The following is a 14,128-nucleotide window of genomic DNA, read 5'->3' as shown; positions in this document are numbered from 1 at the left end:
TTTGAGGTGTTACAAAATCCCATCATTTTAAAGTCTGCAACATCACGACATTGCCAAAGTCCACAGTATTTCCAGTGTGATGTTGCAAAGGCAGTAGTGTTCCAGGTAAGCACTGAAGTAGAGGAGCAGTCAAAAGAAAAGTTTATTGGGAAGCAAAATAAAAATTATTCCAGTGTTCAAGAACACGAATCTCTGAATATAACTTGACAACAATGTGATCATATTCATATAAATTGGTTGGACGTAAAAGTAAAAAAAAACTAAAACATACTGAGTGCAGCTGAACTTTGGAAGAAACTCTGATTTGTATTTGCCAACATCTTACTGAAAAAAGGGAAATTGTTTGATCTGTCCTGAACTTCAAAACAACTTAAAAATCTCACCCTTGCAAGAAGACATGCTTTGCCTAAAGTTTCACATTGTTGCTAGTCTGGGGAATTTAACCCTTAAAATTAATAGCAGAACATTGCTTTCAGTGTAATGATTCAGTGCAGTGCTGTGAGTATTCACTCATGTGACAGACCTTGCTTCTCACACTCACTGAATTGTTATTGCTAAATTAAATACACACTTCTGCAATTCATGCAGGACTGTTCTAGTGGTACTTTTGCAGGATTTGCAATAGGAAGACAATTATAATGGTGAGGTTTCAGTCTCACATGGACAAAACTGGAGCTTAATCTTAAAAAATTCCCCAGTAATATCTGCTTATATACTTGCATTATGTTCTCCAAAACATGACTTTCAGAAATACAGTAATAATTTTTAATCCAGTGGTGCAGCTTTCTTGAACAGTCTCTGAGTACTGAAGGTGATCTCTCACTAACCTCTTTCCTGTTTCCCCGCAGCAGTATTTTTTAAAATATTGTTATGCAGTCATGTCTGTTTTAATTGTTATATTGTCATTTTGATTTTGATGTGAGCCCGTCTTTTTCAGCTTCTCAAATACTGTGGGACTCCAGCAATTCAAGTATGACTGTAGGCTCTCAAAATTTTATTATTATATTAGTAATTTTACATTAAAGGGAGTGGCGTGTCTTGACCTAGACAGAGCTGTAGCTGTTCTATCATCATGTGCCTGCTTACTCACCCACTCTCCCTTCCAAAAATGCATCTTTCATCCCCATGTTAATATTCCTGATGTGAAAGAAACATTTCTGCCTGTGGTTGGTGATAATCCATCATCTGCTTGTGGTCATTTACCCTGGAGCTGGGGAGACCAATAGTGCCTTTACAAAACCAAGGAAGAACTGTTTGGAAAAGTAACAGCTTATGTGAAGTTGTTGTTTATTTGGATGGCTGTGCCACAGGAATGGAACAGAAACCTTCTGAAACCCCTCTGATTATTGAGATCCTATTTACATTGCTGCTCCCCCCAGGGGAAAGCTGGGATCAAAAAAGGGGAACAGAGCTCTGAGATGCTCTTCTGCACATGTGCTCCTGTGCTGCACTGAAGGAATGCTATCAAGTATTAAGTTGATTGTGGAAGAGGTTTAATGACCAGTTCACAGACCCACTTCATTTATTCAGAAGTCACTGATAGAATAGAAATTGTTTTTGAAGTGTTCAATTTCCTCATGCCCCAGGGCATGGCGAGAGGGTGGACACTGTCCCTGTGGAAGAATTTCTTGGCTGAAGCATGATCACAGTATCTAGTGACCTCTAACTAGAGGAATCTGGGAATCTAGTAGCCTTGATGGATATTTAACTAGATGTGTTTCCTTTGAATCCCTGGGCTGTTTTTCATTTACATTTGCATGGGCTTTTCTCTGAGTCTGTATTTGCAAGAAGTAGAATGCTTCCTTGCCTTTGGAGCAGAATGCCAGAGGAAGCTTCTCTTGCCTCTACTCTGTGCTTCAGGGCTGCAAGGCAAAATAATTAGTTCCACACAACTAAGAATAAATCACCCAAGTTGAAACATGATAGTGCCTGACAACTGGTAATGTTGGAAAAATATTCCAGTAAATCATTATTGATGGGAAAATCAGTGTGCAGAGCAGATGATGCCAGTGTAGCCTTGTGTAGCTTTAAACTAAGGATCATGTTGCATAGATTGCTGGCTTTACCCTGCAAAATAAGTAAATATGGCAAGAAAAAAAGATTGTTGATAATTAAAAATAGTGCATACTTTTCATTTTTATTTTTTGGATTTTTTAAGAAATATGGTACAGTAATATATACATACGTATTACTATATATAAAGTGTATATATATATATATATATATATAAAAGGAATATATTAGGAATATAGATTCCTTAGGTTTTTGGAACGTTTCTGAGGAGGTTTATCAATCCTTGTGCCTCTCTGTGTTTCACAGGGCTTGGAGAGTCCATTAAGGTTTATTTCATCTTTTCTTGGGTAGCAAAAAGACCCTATTCTGGTTACCTGTTCAATTTTCATCAGTTATTTGAGAATTTGTTTAGAATTGCTTTTTTTTTTTGGTTAGGAATGCATTGTCTGTTCTTTTCTGGAAGGATTCTCAAACGACTTGTGAGGATATAAGAGCAAATTTCATCATTAATTAACTATATGGATAGAGTAGAGACTATTTGCTTTGTTCTTCAGGTTATATCATTGTGGAGAGCCTATACTTATTTGTTCCAGTATTGCAGATTTAGGAGAAAAATGGAATAAAGGTGATTTATTGTTGAGTGTGATTTCATGGGGAAATTTTGCATCTATTATTACAGAAATATTTCAGTTTTGACCCTTAATGCCAGTTGCAGTTTTCTGCAGTGTAAGTGCCAGGTCCTTCAGTTACCTGACCCTGCAAAAGGCTCAGCTGGAGCTACAGTGGGCTTTTAGGTTGTGCCTAGATATGACTGGGAATATTTTGGCATACCTGCTGTTCCCTCAGTGATAACAAGCCTCACCATTCATTGCTTCAGACTGAAAAATTTACATGTAGACTGAAAGAATAGAGAGGTTCACACTTTATACACATCACATTTTTGGTTTGGGTGTTTCATACCAGAGGGTGCAGCTGCAGTGGGGAGGTGCAGCAGTCACACATAGTGCTGTCATCTTACTCTGGCCACAGCAAACAGTGTAATTGAAACATGAAAATGCACACTGGGCTCGTGCAAATAAATGCTTGTGCTACCTTGGTAAGCACCTTAATATGTGCTGAGGCTGAATTATTTGGCTGCCTGTCGTGTGTGGTTTGCTCCCAGCAGAAAGCCACTCTGCACTATCCCCTCTTCAGCCAGCCAGAGCCTTTGGTGAGTGTTCCTCCTCCAGAAGTAAACAGGAGTCTAAGAATAACTCAGCCTCCTTTGTAGTATATTTTCATGGTTAGCTGTCCAAACAGCCAGCCTGTCTAGACAGCTGATGGCACTGGGAGCTGCTGAAGTCAGAAGCAGCCACCCTTGCCATGCTGCCTCCTGGGCAGCCCTGCGTGTGGGCACCAGAACCTTTCAGTCACAGCTGCTGGGGTTCTTTCTGAAGCTCCATGGGCTACAAGTGTGTGCTAACAAGGCATTAAACAACTGATATGAGTGTATTAAAAATATTTTCAATTCTTATAGTTATCTCTGACTGCCATGATATGTCTCTGGTTATGGTTTTTTGATGGCCTTTAATTTTGTTTTGTAGTGTTGTGCCCAAATTCCATAACTTTGAGGTCTAATATTTTTTTCCTAATAGAAACAAATGATTAAGATAAAACCAATCCCCACGTTCTACTGTGTTCCAGGTGTAATTTCAATACAGATAGCAAGGGTAGTGCTGCATGTGTCACAGAGCCATTTGCTGTGTAGTCACAGAAACTGTTTTTCCAGGGTTGAAGAGTACAACCTGATTGCTATATTTCCAGTAACCAAACAGTTGCTCACTGCTGTTCAACAGGCTAAACAAAAGGCTAATTAATGCTTTAGTTTATCATTATGAATGATAGCCTTTGGGGTTGTCTGGTTGCAATATTTCTTACAAATGTTTTTGAAAGAGTGTCTTGCTACAAGTGTTTTCAGTTGAGTACCTTACATGCCACGTGTCCTTCATTAGTTTATAATGTGCATTTGCTGGTGGAAGAAGAACTTGTCAGAACAACACAAAAAGAAAGCAGCTCAGAAATCTGTGTACACTTTACTCCTTTGTTGATAAATTTGTTTTTGACATGTTATCATAATGTTAATGTGTCTGTTTCTTTTGATGTGTATGTATGCATGAAAGGGGGTGGCATTAGGTCTTCTGAGTGTATCAGAGGATATATTCAGAACTCCTAAAGTGATGAAATTCTATACCCACAGAAAACAAGGCTGATACATTTCCCACCCAGGGAGTGGCACTTCATGATACTCCATCACATAGCAAGCCACCATGTAAGATGAACAAGCAACTTGCCAGTGTAGCAAAAAAATACAATGATACCAAAGAAAATAATTAAAATAATACTTCTTCCTCACCAGTTTTTAATTATCAAGTGGTTTTTTTAGTTTACATATGCAATAAGGTTTTTGTCAATTTCTTTCCTTCCATAATGTGTTTCTTTGTTAATGTGTTGATGATCCTTCTGTCACCCAGTGCCCAGCATCCTCAGAAATTTGGAATAATAGCTTCTCTTTATGCTGTTCTTGTGAATACTGTTCAGACTTGCTTGCTCTGTATTTATTCCTGATTGCTGGAAAGTTTACTCATTCCTTGTTATTATTTGATGGGTTTGGTTACATCACTTGATGTTTTGAGGTGGGATTATAAGAACTAGGCTTCGTTTGCTTTAAGAATAATTTTAATCTTTTAATATACCCTAAGATGATTTCGGATGGTTTCCCTTGCTGTTGTCTTAACATTGACTTCTTTCATTCAAGATCGAAAACCTTCAAGAGCAGCTGAGAGACAAGGAGAAGCAGATGAGCAGCTTAAAGGACCGAGTGAAATCCTTGCAGGCTGACACCACCAACACTGACACTGCCTTGACCACGCTGGAAGAAGCGCTGGCAGAAAAAGTGAGTGTGGGAAGTGCTGCAGTTCCTTGGGGAGATCCTGCTGCTGCTGCAAAGGCGCGGTTCCCAATCCCGTTCCTGATCCTGACCCCGTGTTCGTTCCCATTACTGTTCCTGACCCCTTGCCTGATCCTGATCCAGTTCCTGTGCCTGTTTCCCGATCTGTGCCTGTTCCGTGCCTGATCCCATTGCTGTTCCCAGTCTCGTGCCCGTTCCCGATCCCCTGCCTGATCCCGTTCCCCATCCCAATCCTGATCCTGTTCCTGATCCAATCCCCTGCCTGATCCCGTTCCCCATCCCAATCCTGATCCTGTTCCTGATCCAATCCCCTGCCTGATCCCGTTCCCCATCCCAATCCTGATCCTGTTCCTGATCCGATCCCCTGCCCGATCCCGTTCCCCATCCCAATCCTGATTCTGTTCCTGATCCCAACCCCGTGCCCAATCCAGTTCCTGTGCCCATTCCCGATCCCGTTCCCAATCCTGATCCCGTTCCTGTGCCCCATCCCGTTCCCCATCCCATGCCAGATCCCATTCCCCATCCCTTTCCCATTCCCGATCCCGTTGCTGTGCCCAATCCTGTGCCTGATCCCGTTCCCCATCCCTTTCCCGTTCCCATTCCTGATCCTGTTGCTGTGCCCAATCCCGTGCCCGATCCCGTTCCCATTCCCGATCCCGTTCCTGTGCCCCATCCCGTTCCCCGATCCCGTTCCCCATCCTGATCCTGATCGCGTGTCCGATCCCGTCCCATTCCCGATCCCGTTGCTGTGCCCAATCCCGTGCCAGATCCCGTTCCCCATCCCTTTCCCATTCCCGATCCCGTTCCTGTGCCCCATCCCGTTCCCCGATCCCGTTCCCCATCCTGATCCTGATCGCGTGTCCTATCCCGATCCCGTTCCTGTGCCCAATCCCGTTCCCGTGCCCAATCCCGTTCCCGATCCCGTTCCCGGTCCCGTTCCCGTGCCGGGTGCGCGTCCCGGCCGGAGCGGCGGCGGCGGGGCCGTTCCCCGCTAGGGGGCGCTGCAGGACGCGCCGCTGAGGCGGGCGCGGCGGCGTTCCCGGCCTGGGACCGCTGGGATTATCCCGATAATCTGATTTTTTAATGCTCGGTTTTCGGGAGGTAGCCGGCTCAGAGACAGAGTCCCACTCTCTTTTGGTGGCACAGCTTATTGGGCTAACTATATATAGTTTTTTATGATTCCCAGAGGAGCTCCTTTACTCCATCAGGTTCTCTGAACTATGGTTAAATTTAACCTGAGGTTGGGGAATTTGCTTGCATCCTTTCAGAATCCAAGATATCCAAAGCTCCACTGATATCTACTGTACCAAAAAGTTATTTTGTTGTCTTATCTTACTGTATATACCAGTGTCACATAGGTACTACACCCCTTCTTCTCTGAAGAACCACTGATTTAGCTGTACATTTTAGAAAAACAAGATTTAAATAAGTCAGGAAGCAATATGTAGTGCATCCTGATTTAGACTAATTTTGATGATCAGAACCAGGTGAATTGGGTTGCACAGTAACAGCACCATGAACATTCAGAGATCCAGACATTCACAGTATTGAATCCGGTATTCACAGTGCTGGTATTTCACAGCAGTGATTCCATAGTTTTCTCCAGTTTTCTCTTTCTTGAGGATCTTTACAACTGTAAAGAAAAGCAAATGGCAATACACTCCTCCTCACTTCAAGTGTATCAAAGTGTTGTGATAGGAAGCCTCAGGAGCTGAATTGACTAAGAGGGATTTGCCTTTCTTTTGTCAGGAAAAGACCATTGAGCGTTTAAAGGAGCAGCGTGACAGAGATGAACGAGAAAAACAGGAAGAGATCGACAACTACAAGAAAGACATTAAGGACCTGAAAGAAAGAGTCAGCATTTTACAAGGAGATCTCACAGAGAAAGAGGTTGACCAGCAACACGAATCTATTGTGACAGAATTATTTGTTGTCTCTGTTTGTGTTACATTTGAGTTGAAGAAAACTGCTCCTTTATAGTAATTGTCTTTGAACAAAGCTGATGGGTAGAGTACATCATTTGAGAATTTGCAGAGCATCAGTGTTTCAGAACCACCTTTTCAGGGATAGCAGCCATCCCCTTGTTTGCAGCAGTTAATCTTGTTAGTAGTGACTGGCTGCTGGTCAGTCATAGCTCATTGACTGAGCTGTGCTGATAGACAGCAGAAGGCTGGGAACAAGCCTGTCCCTGTCTCAATGTAGGGAGGAAGGAGCAGAGGTGATCAAAGCTGTGCCAAAAGCATGAGGATAATGTTTGTTCCTTTATGCAAACAACACAGCCAGCTCTATAGACTCTTGAGTATTTTTTTGATTAATTAGGTTGATTGTTGGTAATGAGCCAGTTGGCTAGACAAATTACCTTAATTATATGAGAGAAATATAAATGTTCTCTGTTCCTCTCTTGTGTATTTGCAATCTTTTTTCAAAACTCAGTCAAAGTAAAACAACACAAAAATATGTACCCAGAAAGTACTAAGATTTTGTCTACATGGAAATCCGCATTTGACAGGGGGAAAAAAAGTAAATACAAAAATCATTTAGAAAGAAAGAAGTTGAGATGTCTTTTGTAGTAAGATGGCATGAATCAGTTTCACCCCATAGAAGCTGTATGCAGGAATGCTTTCAACTCTCTCAGTGGCTAAACCTGCCAACCAAAAGTGATTTTAAATACAATTTTATTGAAAACCAGTTTTTCTTAAACATGACTGTCACTGGAGCACAAGTTCCAGTTTACAGAATTGTCCATCTTTAAAAACTATTTTGAAATTAATTTAGACAAGGCTTTATTTTGATTCTGAAAGCCTGAATTAATTCAAGCTGTCTTAAGTCAGTGACACAAACAACCTGAAAAAATTGTTTTAAATTAGATCCTGAACATAATGTGACGGGATAGGAGGAAAATAAAGACAGAAGAAACTAACTAACTAGTGCACTTACTTGATAATTATTTCACATCTTTTAATTTAGACATCATTACTGGATCTTAAGGAACATGCTTCATCATTAGCATCATCAGGACTGAAGAAAGATTCAAGACTCAAGACACTGGAAATTGCATTAGAACAGAAAAAGGAAGAATGTTTGAAGATGGAAACACAATTGAAGAAGGTAATCTTAGTGCATGTTTATATATGTGTTATAAGTATACAGATCTAAACACATTGCCCATGTCTATAAAGAAAACTTGGGGTCTTAAGAGCAAATTCTTTTCTTTTCAGCAAGAACCATGAAGGTCCATGCAAACCATATTACAAGCTAAGCCTATCAGAAAGTGACTTTCAGACACTTGTGCTGAGTTTTGATTTCACTTACATGCAGTAACAGTGCTGTTGGCTTTTTTGTTTACAGGTGCTAAGAGTTTGAGGCTTAGTCTGCTTCAGTACAGCTTGTAGCAGCAGTTGTGCCATCAAATTGATGAGAAAATAACAGCTAAACATTTCACATGCCAATTATCAATGCTTATAGGAGTTAATGTGATAAATTCAGGTGCAGGGTTGGCCCTGCCTGGAGGAAAGCAAAAAACAAATGAAAAGAAGATGCCATCCATAAAGTGTGTGATTTTGAGTCATCAGTTCAGAGCTGTTCAGAATTCCTGTTGTGTGGGTGCAGGGTGGGTGTCACTGCACCTGAGAACAGTGTACATGAAACTCTGTACAGGCATATCTAGCCCCATGTTCGTCCTGTTTCATTCTGTCACCAAAATCAGCTGTTGCTCAGCATCAGCAGAGCTCAGTAGCAAGAAAAGGCAGCTGTACACAGGTAATTGGTCTCACAGGCTGCTTTCAGTGGGTATTTCAGAAGACCTGAAGGACCTTTCATTGAATTCCCTGCTATGAATTTCAGGTTCACCTTGTGTTGCTGGTAATGAGTTGACAAATCTATTTTTGTAGCTAAGTTTGCCAGAGGTTGTTAGAGCATCTCCTCATCTAAAGAAACTGGCAATTTTAAATTAAATCACGGTCAGGATGGTTTCAGTTCTACAACCAAAAAAAATTGGTAGCCTACCATTACTTACGTGGGGTAACTTCCAGTTACTCGAGAAAATGTAGTTAACATTCACTTGAATATGTTTTATACCTATAGTAAGTTTACATAATTCTTTAATAACCTTTTTACCCAGCTGTTTTTAATTCTTTAGTGGGTTTTATTGTAGCTTGCACAGAAGCAAAGAATTTTTAAAGGCTTTCACTTTTTAAATGAATTGCAGATATTTATTGAGGCAGTTTGACATTTTCAAGATGAAATAATTATGACAGATAATCCAGCTCCATTTTAAAGCTTCTAAAAACTTGTTTTTACACCTCTGCATTGTTAACAATTGCAAATATCTGTCATAATTAACCTTAAAACTAATGGCTACATAAGAGCATTCATTTAAAAACTGAATTAGAGGTTCGTTTTGTTGAGGTTTATTACATTATCTTAGTGCAGATTTGCATGAGACACATGCAGGAAGGAAGCTCTCATGTAGCTCCTTAAGAGTGAATGGCTAAAAGCTTTTTCTTTTGGGTTCTTCCCTCACAGTTTGAATGGAAATGTGTCTAGCGTCAGTCTTGCTTCCCTTGCTTCCTGTTCCCAGTGAACACTTTGAGTACTTCCAGTCAAATCTGTTAGCCCTAGAAGTTAAGAAGCTGGCAGAAGAGACTGATTTGGACTACTCTTAAGCCATTAAATAAAATAGACTTTGGTAGTCCTTGCAAAAAACTCTTGCTAGCCTTCAAACAGCGAGCCTCAGAGAAATTGTGAACCATGCAAGCTTCCCTTTCTTCTGTAAAGGGGATTTAACTTTACACTAAATAAAATATTAACCAAGCAGCGTGCAAGGATGCTGAAAGTTGTTTTGATACTGGTTTTAGTTCTGTGTCACTCTCCAGTGTCTCACTTGAAGTATCCACTTCTTGTTGCTATTCCTCTTTTCACTAATAAGTGTTTTATATTGGTCTTTGATTTAGCAGCTGAAACTGCAGTGTTTTTCATATTGGGGTTGTTTTTTTCAAATAATAATACCATGGTTATGCAAATTTGTGTGCTATATTCACTGCTTCTGTGCTCAGTTGTCATCCTGCTGCCAGCAGGAGATGCAGTGGGAGATTCTGAAGGCTGAAAGCAGCTCATAAATCCCTGTTGAGTTTACATGGCCTGCTGTCCTGTCTTCGTTTTGGCTCAGATGGAATCATTAGAGGCAAATAACACACAGGAGGTTCTCTCCCTTTTTTTCTGTGAAGTGCTATTATGCTCTGTGGTGGTTTTTCTTTTCTTTAGGAAAATCTTTGTCCAAACTACTATTTTAATGTATTAGTTTTAGTTGTTGTTCTCCAGGATACTCTTTCCCTAGCATTTTCTGTCTTGAATTTCCCAGCCAGTATACTTTGTTTCATTTTGTTTTTCTGATCTGGGAGAGACCAACTAATATTAGATGTTTTTCCAGGAAAGATGAGTGGATTTTTGTCCATCTTCATTTCCAGTGCATAGTTTTTCTCCCTATAGATATACTCCTTATTTTTAGGGAGGAAAAAGAGTCAAAACCATATGTTAATAAACTTCCCCTTGCTGCAGTCGTAGGAACTTTTCACCAGAAAAAGTTAGCAGTGATTCCCTGCCAGGAAAATACCTCTACCTTCAACAGCCTTGCTCAGAGGTTGTTTTTTGTTTGGGGTTTGGTGGTTTTTTTTTGTTGGTGTTTTTTGTTTGTTTGTTTTTTTTTGTTTTTTTTTGTCTGCTGTGGTGTTCTTTCTTCAAATTCAGGAGGATTTTTCTTTCAAAAAACAGGGGGGAAAAAAAGACTTAATGAAGTGTTGATCCAAATTCTGTCTTTCCCAAGAATTAGCCTGGCTAGTCTAATACAGACTCTGCTGCATTTTATTTTGTGAACATGGATTTTCTCCCACAGCTGAAAATATTACTGATAATATTGGTAGATGAGGCTGGTTTTTCTTCTCAGCTGATAATTTATTTTTTTTTAAGAAGGGACAATAAATGATGTATTCAACATAGAAAGAAAAAGGCTGCCAGGGAAATCAGTATTTCTTGTTACAATAAAAGCAAAAAGGAAAATTGTGTTCAGCATTCAGATACTGTCAGTTACTGAATTAGTTTTCTAAACCATTCAGCTGTCTTGAAATTGATACAAAGGAGGCACTAGGAATTAAGGTCCTTCTCAATCTGTGAAACTCATCTGTAAACCCAAACAAATAACTGCATTAAATATATGGGGGCTGGACAAATCTGCTAAACTGAAGTATTAAAGATAAAATTTGGAACTTGCATGAGGGTAACTCTCCATGTTTCTCATGTTCCAGAAGCTGGTTAGTAATGCATGCCAATACCACTAATTAAGATTCTGTCGTCTTAGTAAATTAATGTTGCAGTTATTATTTTAAATTCTTTTCTTGTTGCATGTTTTGTTTTTCTCTCTCACACTGTTCCTATCCCAAATTTTCTCCATCTTTTCCTATCTTCTTTCTCCCTTTAGCACCCTGAAGTTTTATTGAGTCATCCATCCAAGCTAGTAAGTTCCCTGGCAATCTGAGAGGCTGTTGCCAGCACATTTAATTTTTTGTGTTGCATGTGTATTCACCTGTGCTTTTACAGTTGGGCCAACACAGAGTGTATTGGTGAATTCCTTTAGTATAGTGGGAATGGACAGTATGGGTACAAACAAAAAGCGGTGGGATGTCTGACCAGTCATGTTCCAAAAAGCTTTCTGAGATGTTTTCACTGTTTGACTGCCTTGGTCTAACTGCATTTTTGTTTGGACAGCTTAATATCGTGTCTTGTGTTTTGTTTCCCTTTGCTGCTGGTGCTTGAAATGTCCTGTAGCTTTTCTGTCATCTCCATTGTCTGTGCATTTTCAGAGCAAGAAGGTGGAATTTCCATGCGAATCAAGCTTCTTGCTTGAAAGTGTTCTGTAACACTGGGCACATCAGCACATCAAAAATAACAACTAAGTTGCAGCAACTGAAAGATTGCTTAAAATCTTGTGTAACCATTCAGCTCGCTGGTACTATGTCAGTTTGATTTTGGATCCTATTTCCAGCCTCCTGTTTGATGTCAAAGAGCACTCCTGTCAAGGAGTGTTTGTGTAATAATATCTTGACACTGTAAATTACGTAATCCAAGGTGGTTTTCATCAGAGATTTCTTTTGTGGTTCTGTGCATAAAAAATGGTGTTACAGAACTTTAAGGAGTCTGATACCTGTGTTACTCTTGGCAATGTTCAGGGTAAATGGAGTTGTCTGTCCTGACAGTCATTGTCTGAGGGTCAGAGAATTGCTGGGGCTTGCAATTGTTCCATTTTTGTGGCATCCCATATCAGAAATCCTTTAAACCTGGCTAAAATAGTGTCGATAAGGGATTGAGAAAATGAGATATAATACAAAAAGATTGTACTTGGTACAAATAGGCAGAAGAATTTCTGTCAGGAGAGCATATTCTCTACAAAATCTTTAACGGCATGCAAACATTTTGAGACTCGTTATTCTGAAATCAGAACACAGAAGATATTGGAGCAAACTCTATTTTATTCTCCAGTATGATATAGCAAACACACAGGATAAGGTACAAGAGGTTTTGTGAAGGCCAGGTAGGATGGGGTTTTGAGCAGCCTGATCTAGTGGAAGGTGTCCCTGCCCACAGCAGGAGATGATCTTTAGGGACCCTTCCAACCCAAACCATCCTGTGATTCTGTGGTGGCTTTTAATGTTCCATTCTGATGATGGTGTGTGATGATCTCAGCATCATCTCATGTAGTGGAAAGTTGGAGAGGTTTTCTCCCTGATATTCTTACAGCTAAAAAAAAAATAACTTTACCTACTGTACCCCTCCGAGGAAAACTTGTGAAGATAGCACTCATTTTGAAAAGCTAAATATTCAAAATTTATGAAATGGCTAGTGTCACACTGTGTGGTCTTATTTCTCCTTGTGAGGTAATTTATATGGCATTTCATAACTAAATTATAGTCTGCTAGAGTCTTGCTGTTTTCAATATTGCGTGACAAATGCTCCAAGAGTGAGCCAGATATACATGAGAGATGATAATCATTTAGAGAAACAAGATGGTAAAATACTTTTTTAATAGTAGGAAAGCATTGAGTGAATAAGGCAGAATATATTTCCATTTTGCTTTCTCCCCTGCAGAACAGGTTTAATAATGCATCCTCATTTCCCACTGGTGTTGTTAAGGAGTGATTAGTTGTGATTATGACCGGAAGTGTCGTGGTAGGGGGAGACAGACATGACAGGACATCAGGGTTTCATGTAGCAGAGAGTTTTTTGGTGCCCACAGCTCTTTATGTAGGCTATCCCAAAGACTCCACATCCAAACTTGGTTGGCTATGATGGGTTACCACCCAGCTCACCTGGCCAATGCCTACCTGCTCACGTTCATGGTAGGGATTGGCTCTCTGTAGCCAAACCCCTCCTCCTCTTATGAGGCACACAGACCATCTGTACCCCATCATAAGAAAGAAAATTGGGGAATTATTTCTTTTAATGTCATGTTGCAGTTAAGAATAAGCAGCTTATAGAGCCATACACTGAATATCCAAAAACTGGTACTAAATGTCTGTTCTTTACTTGTGTCCTGATTTTGTGAACAGTGGTAGCCTGTGGTCAGGTGAGTAAGGGACAGATCAGAGGAGGCAGGTGGGGGGGTTAAAATACACTCACAAAGAGAAATATCCTGTGGGCATTTCCCTCCTGACTTTGCCCACTCTGTGCTGGGGTGACTCCAAAGAGAGCAGATTAATGTTACTGTTTAATGACATCTCTGGGAACTTGTATCTCTCTGAAGAGATCACTTTTTTAAGTAATGGAAATTGCCTCTCTTGAGGTGTCTTCCTGTCTTTATGATGCTTCATAAACAAAAGAATTTGTTTATTAATTGATTCTAGCTGAGCACTTGCTTATTCAGTGTCAAAAATTTACAGTTCCATTAACAAAGACTAACATGTAGAGATGGTTAAAAGACGGTAAATAACTCTCTGTGACAGACTCAAGTTTACAGTGCATAGTATATCACAGAATTTCCTGAGCCTTTTACTTCCATTACTGCCTTTTTTGAAAAGCTTTTTTACAGTTTGGGCTGTGTAGAGCTTTGGAACTAAAGGAGGAAAAAGCCTGGTTGTTTTTTGAATTTACAATTTTGTTAAAACTAATAAAGGCATGATA

The 14,128-nt window shown here is 40.0% G+C and overlaps 1 protein-coding gene across 11 annotated transcripts in view; it reads left to right on the top strand.

Annotated features, from left to right (window-relative positions):
- ERC1 (ELKS/RAB6-interacting/CAST family member 1) overlaps positions 1-14,128 on the top strand; it is a 269,174-nt gene that overhangs the window by 88,280 nt on the left and 166,766 nt on the right. For 6 of the 11 annotated variants that reach the window (XM_039707938.1, XM_039707939.1, XM_039707935.1 and 3 more), the window contains 3 exons: positions 4,808-4,945; positions 6,710-6,850; positions 7,928-8,068. In XM_039707938.1, coding sequence (XP_039563872.1) covers positions 4,808-4,945; positions 6,710-6,850; positions 7,928-8,068 — 420 coding nt within the window. Of the gene's footprint in view, positions 1-4,807; positions 4,946-6,709; positions 6,851-7,927; positions 8,069-11,432; positions 11,469-14,128 lie in introns of all 11 variants that reach the window. The other 5 variants (XM_039707936.1, XM_039707931.1, XM_039707932.1 and 2 more) reach the window with 1 other exon arrangement.

This window comes from Passer montanus, unplaced genomic scaffold (assembly GCF_014805655.1).
Source record: "Passer montanus isolate IOZ18808 unplaced genomic scaffold, ASM1480565v1 scaffold20, whole genome shotgun sequence".
In the NCBI taxonomy this organism is placed as follows: domain Eukaryota; kingdom Metazoa; phylum Chordata; class Aves; order Passeriformes; family Passeridae; genus Passer; species Passer montanus.
Note: the sequence above shows the minus strand (reverse complement) of the source record. Positions and strands in the feature narration are given on the sequence as shown.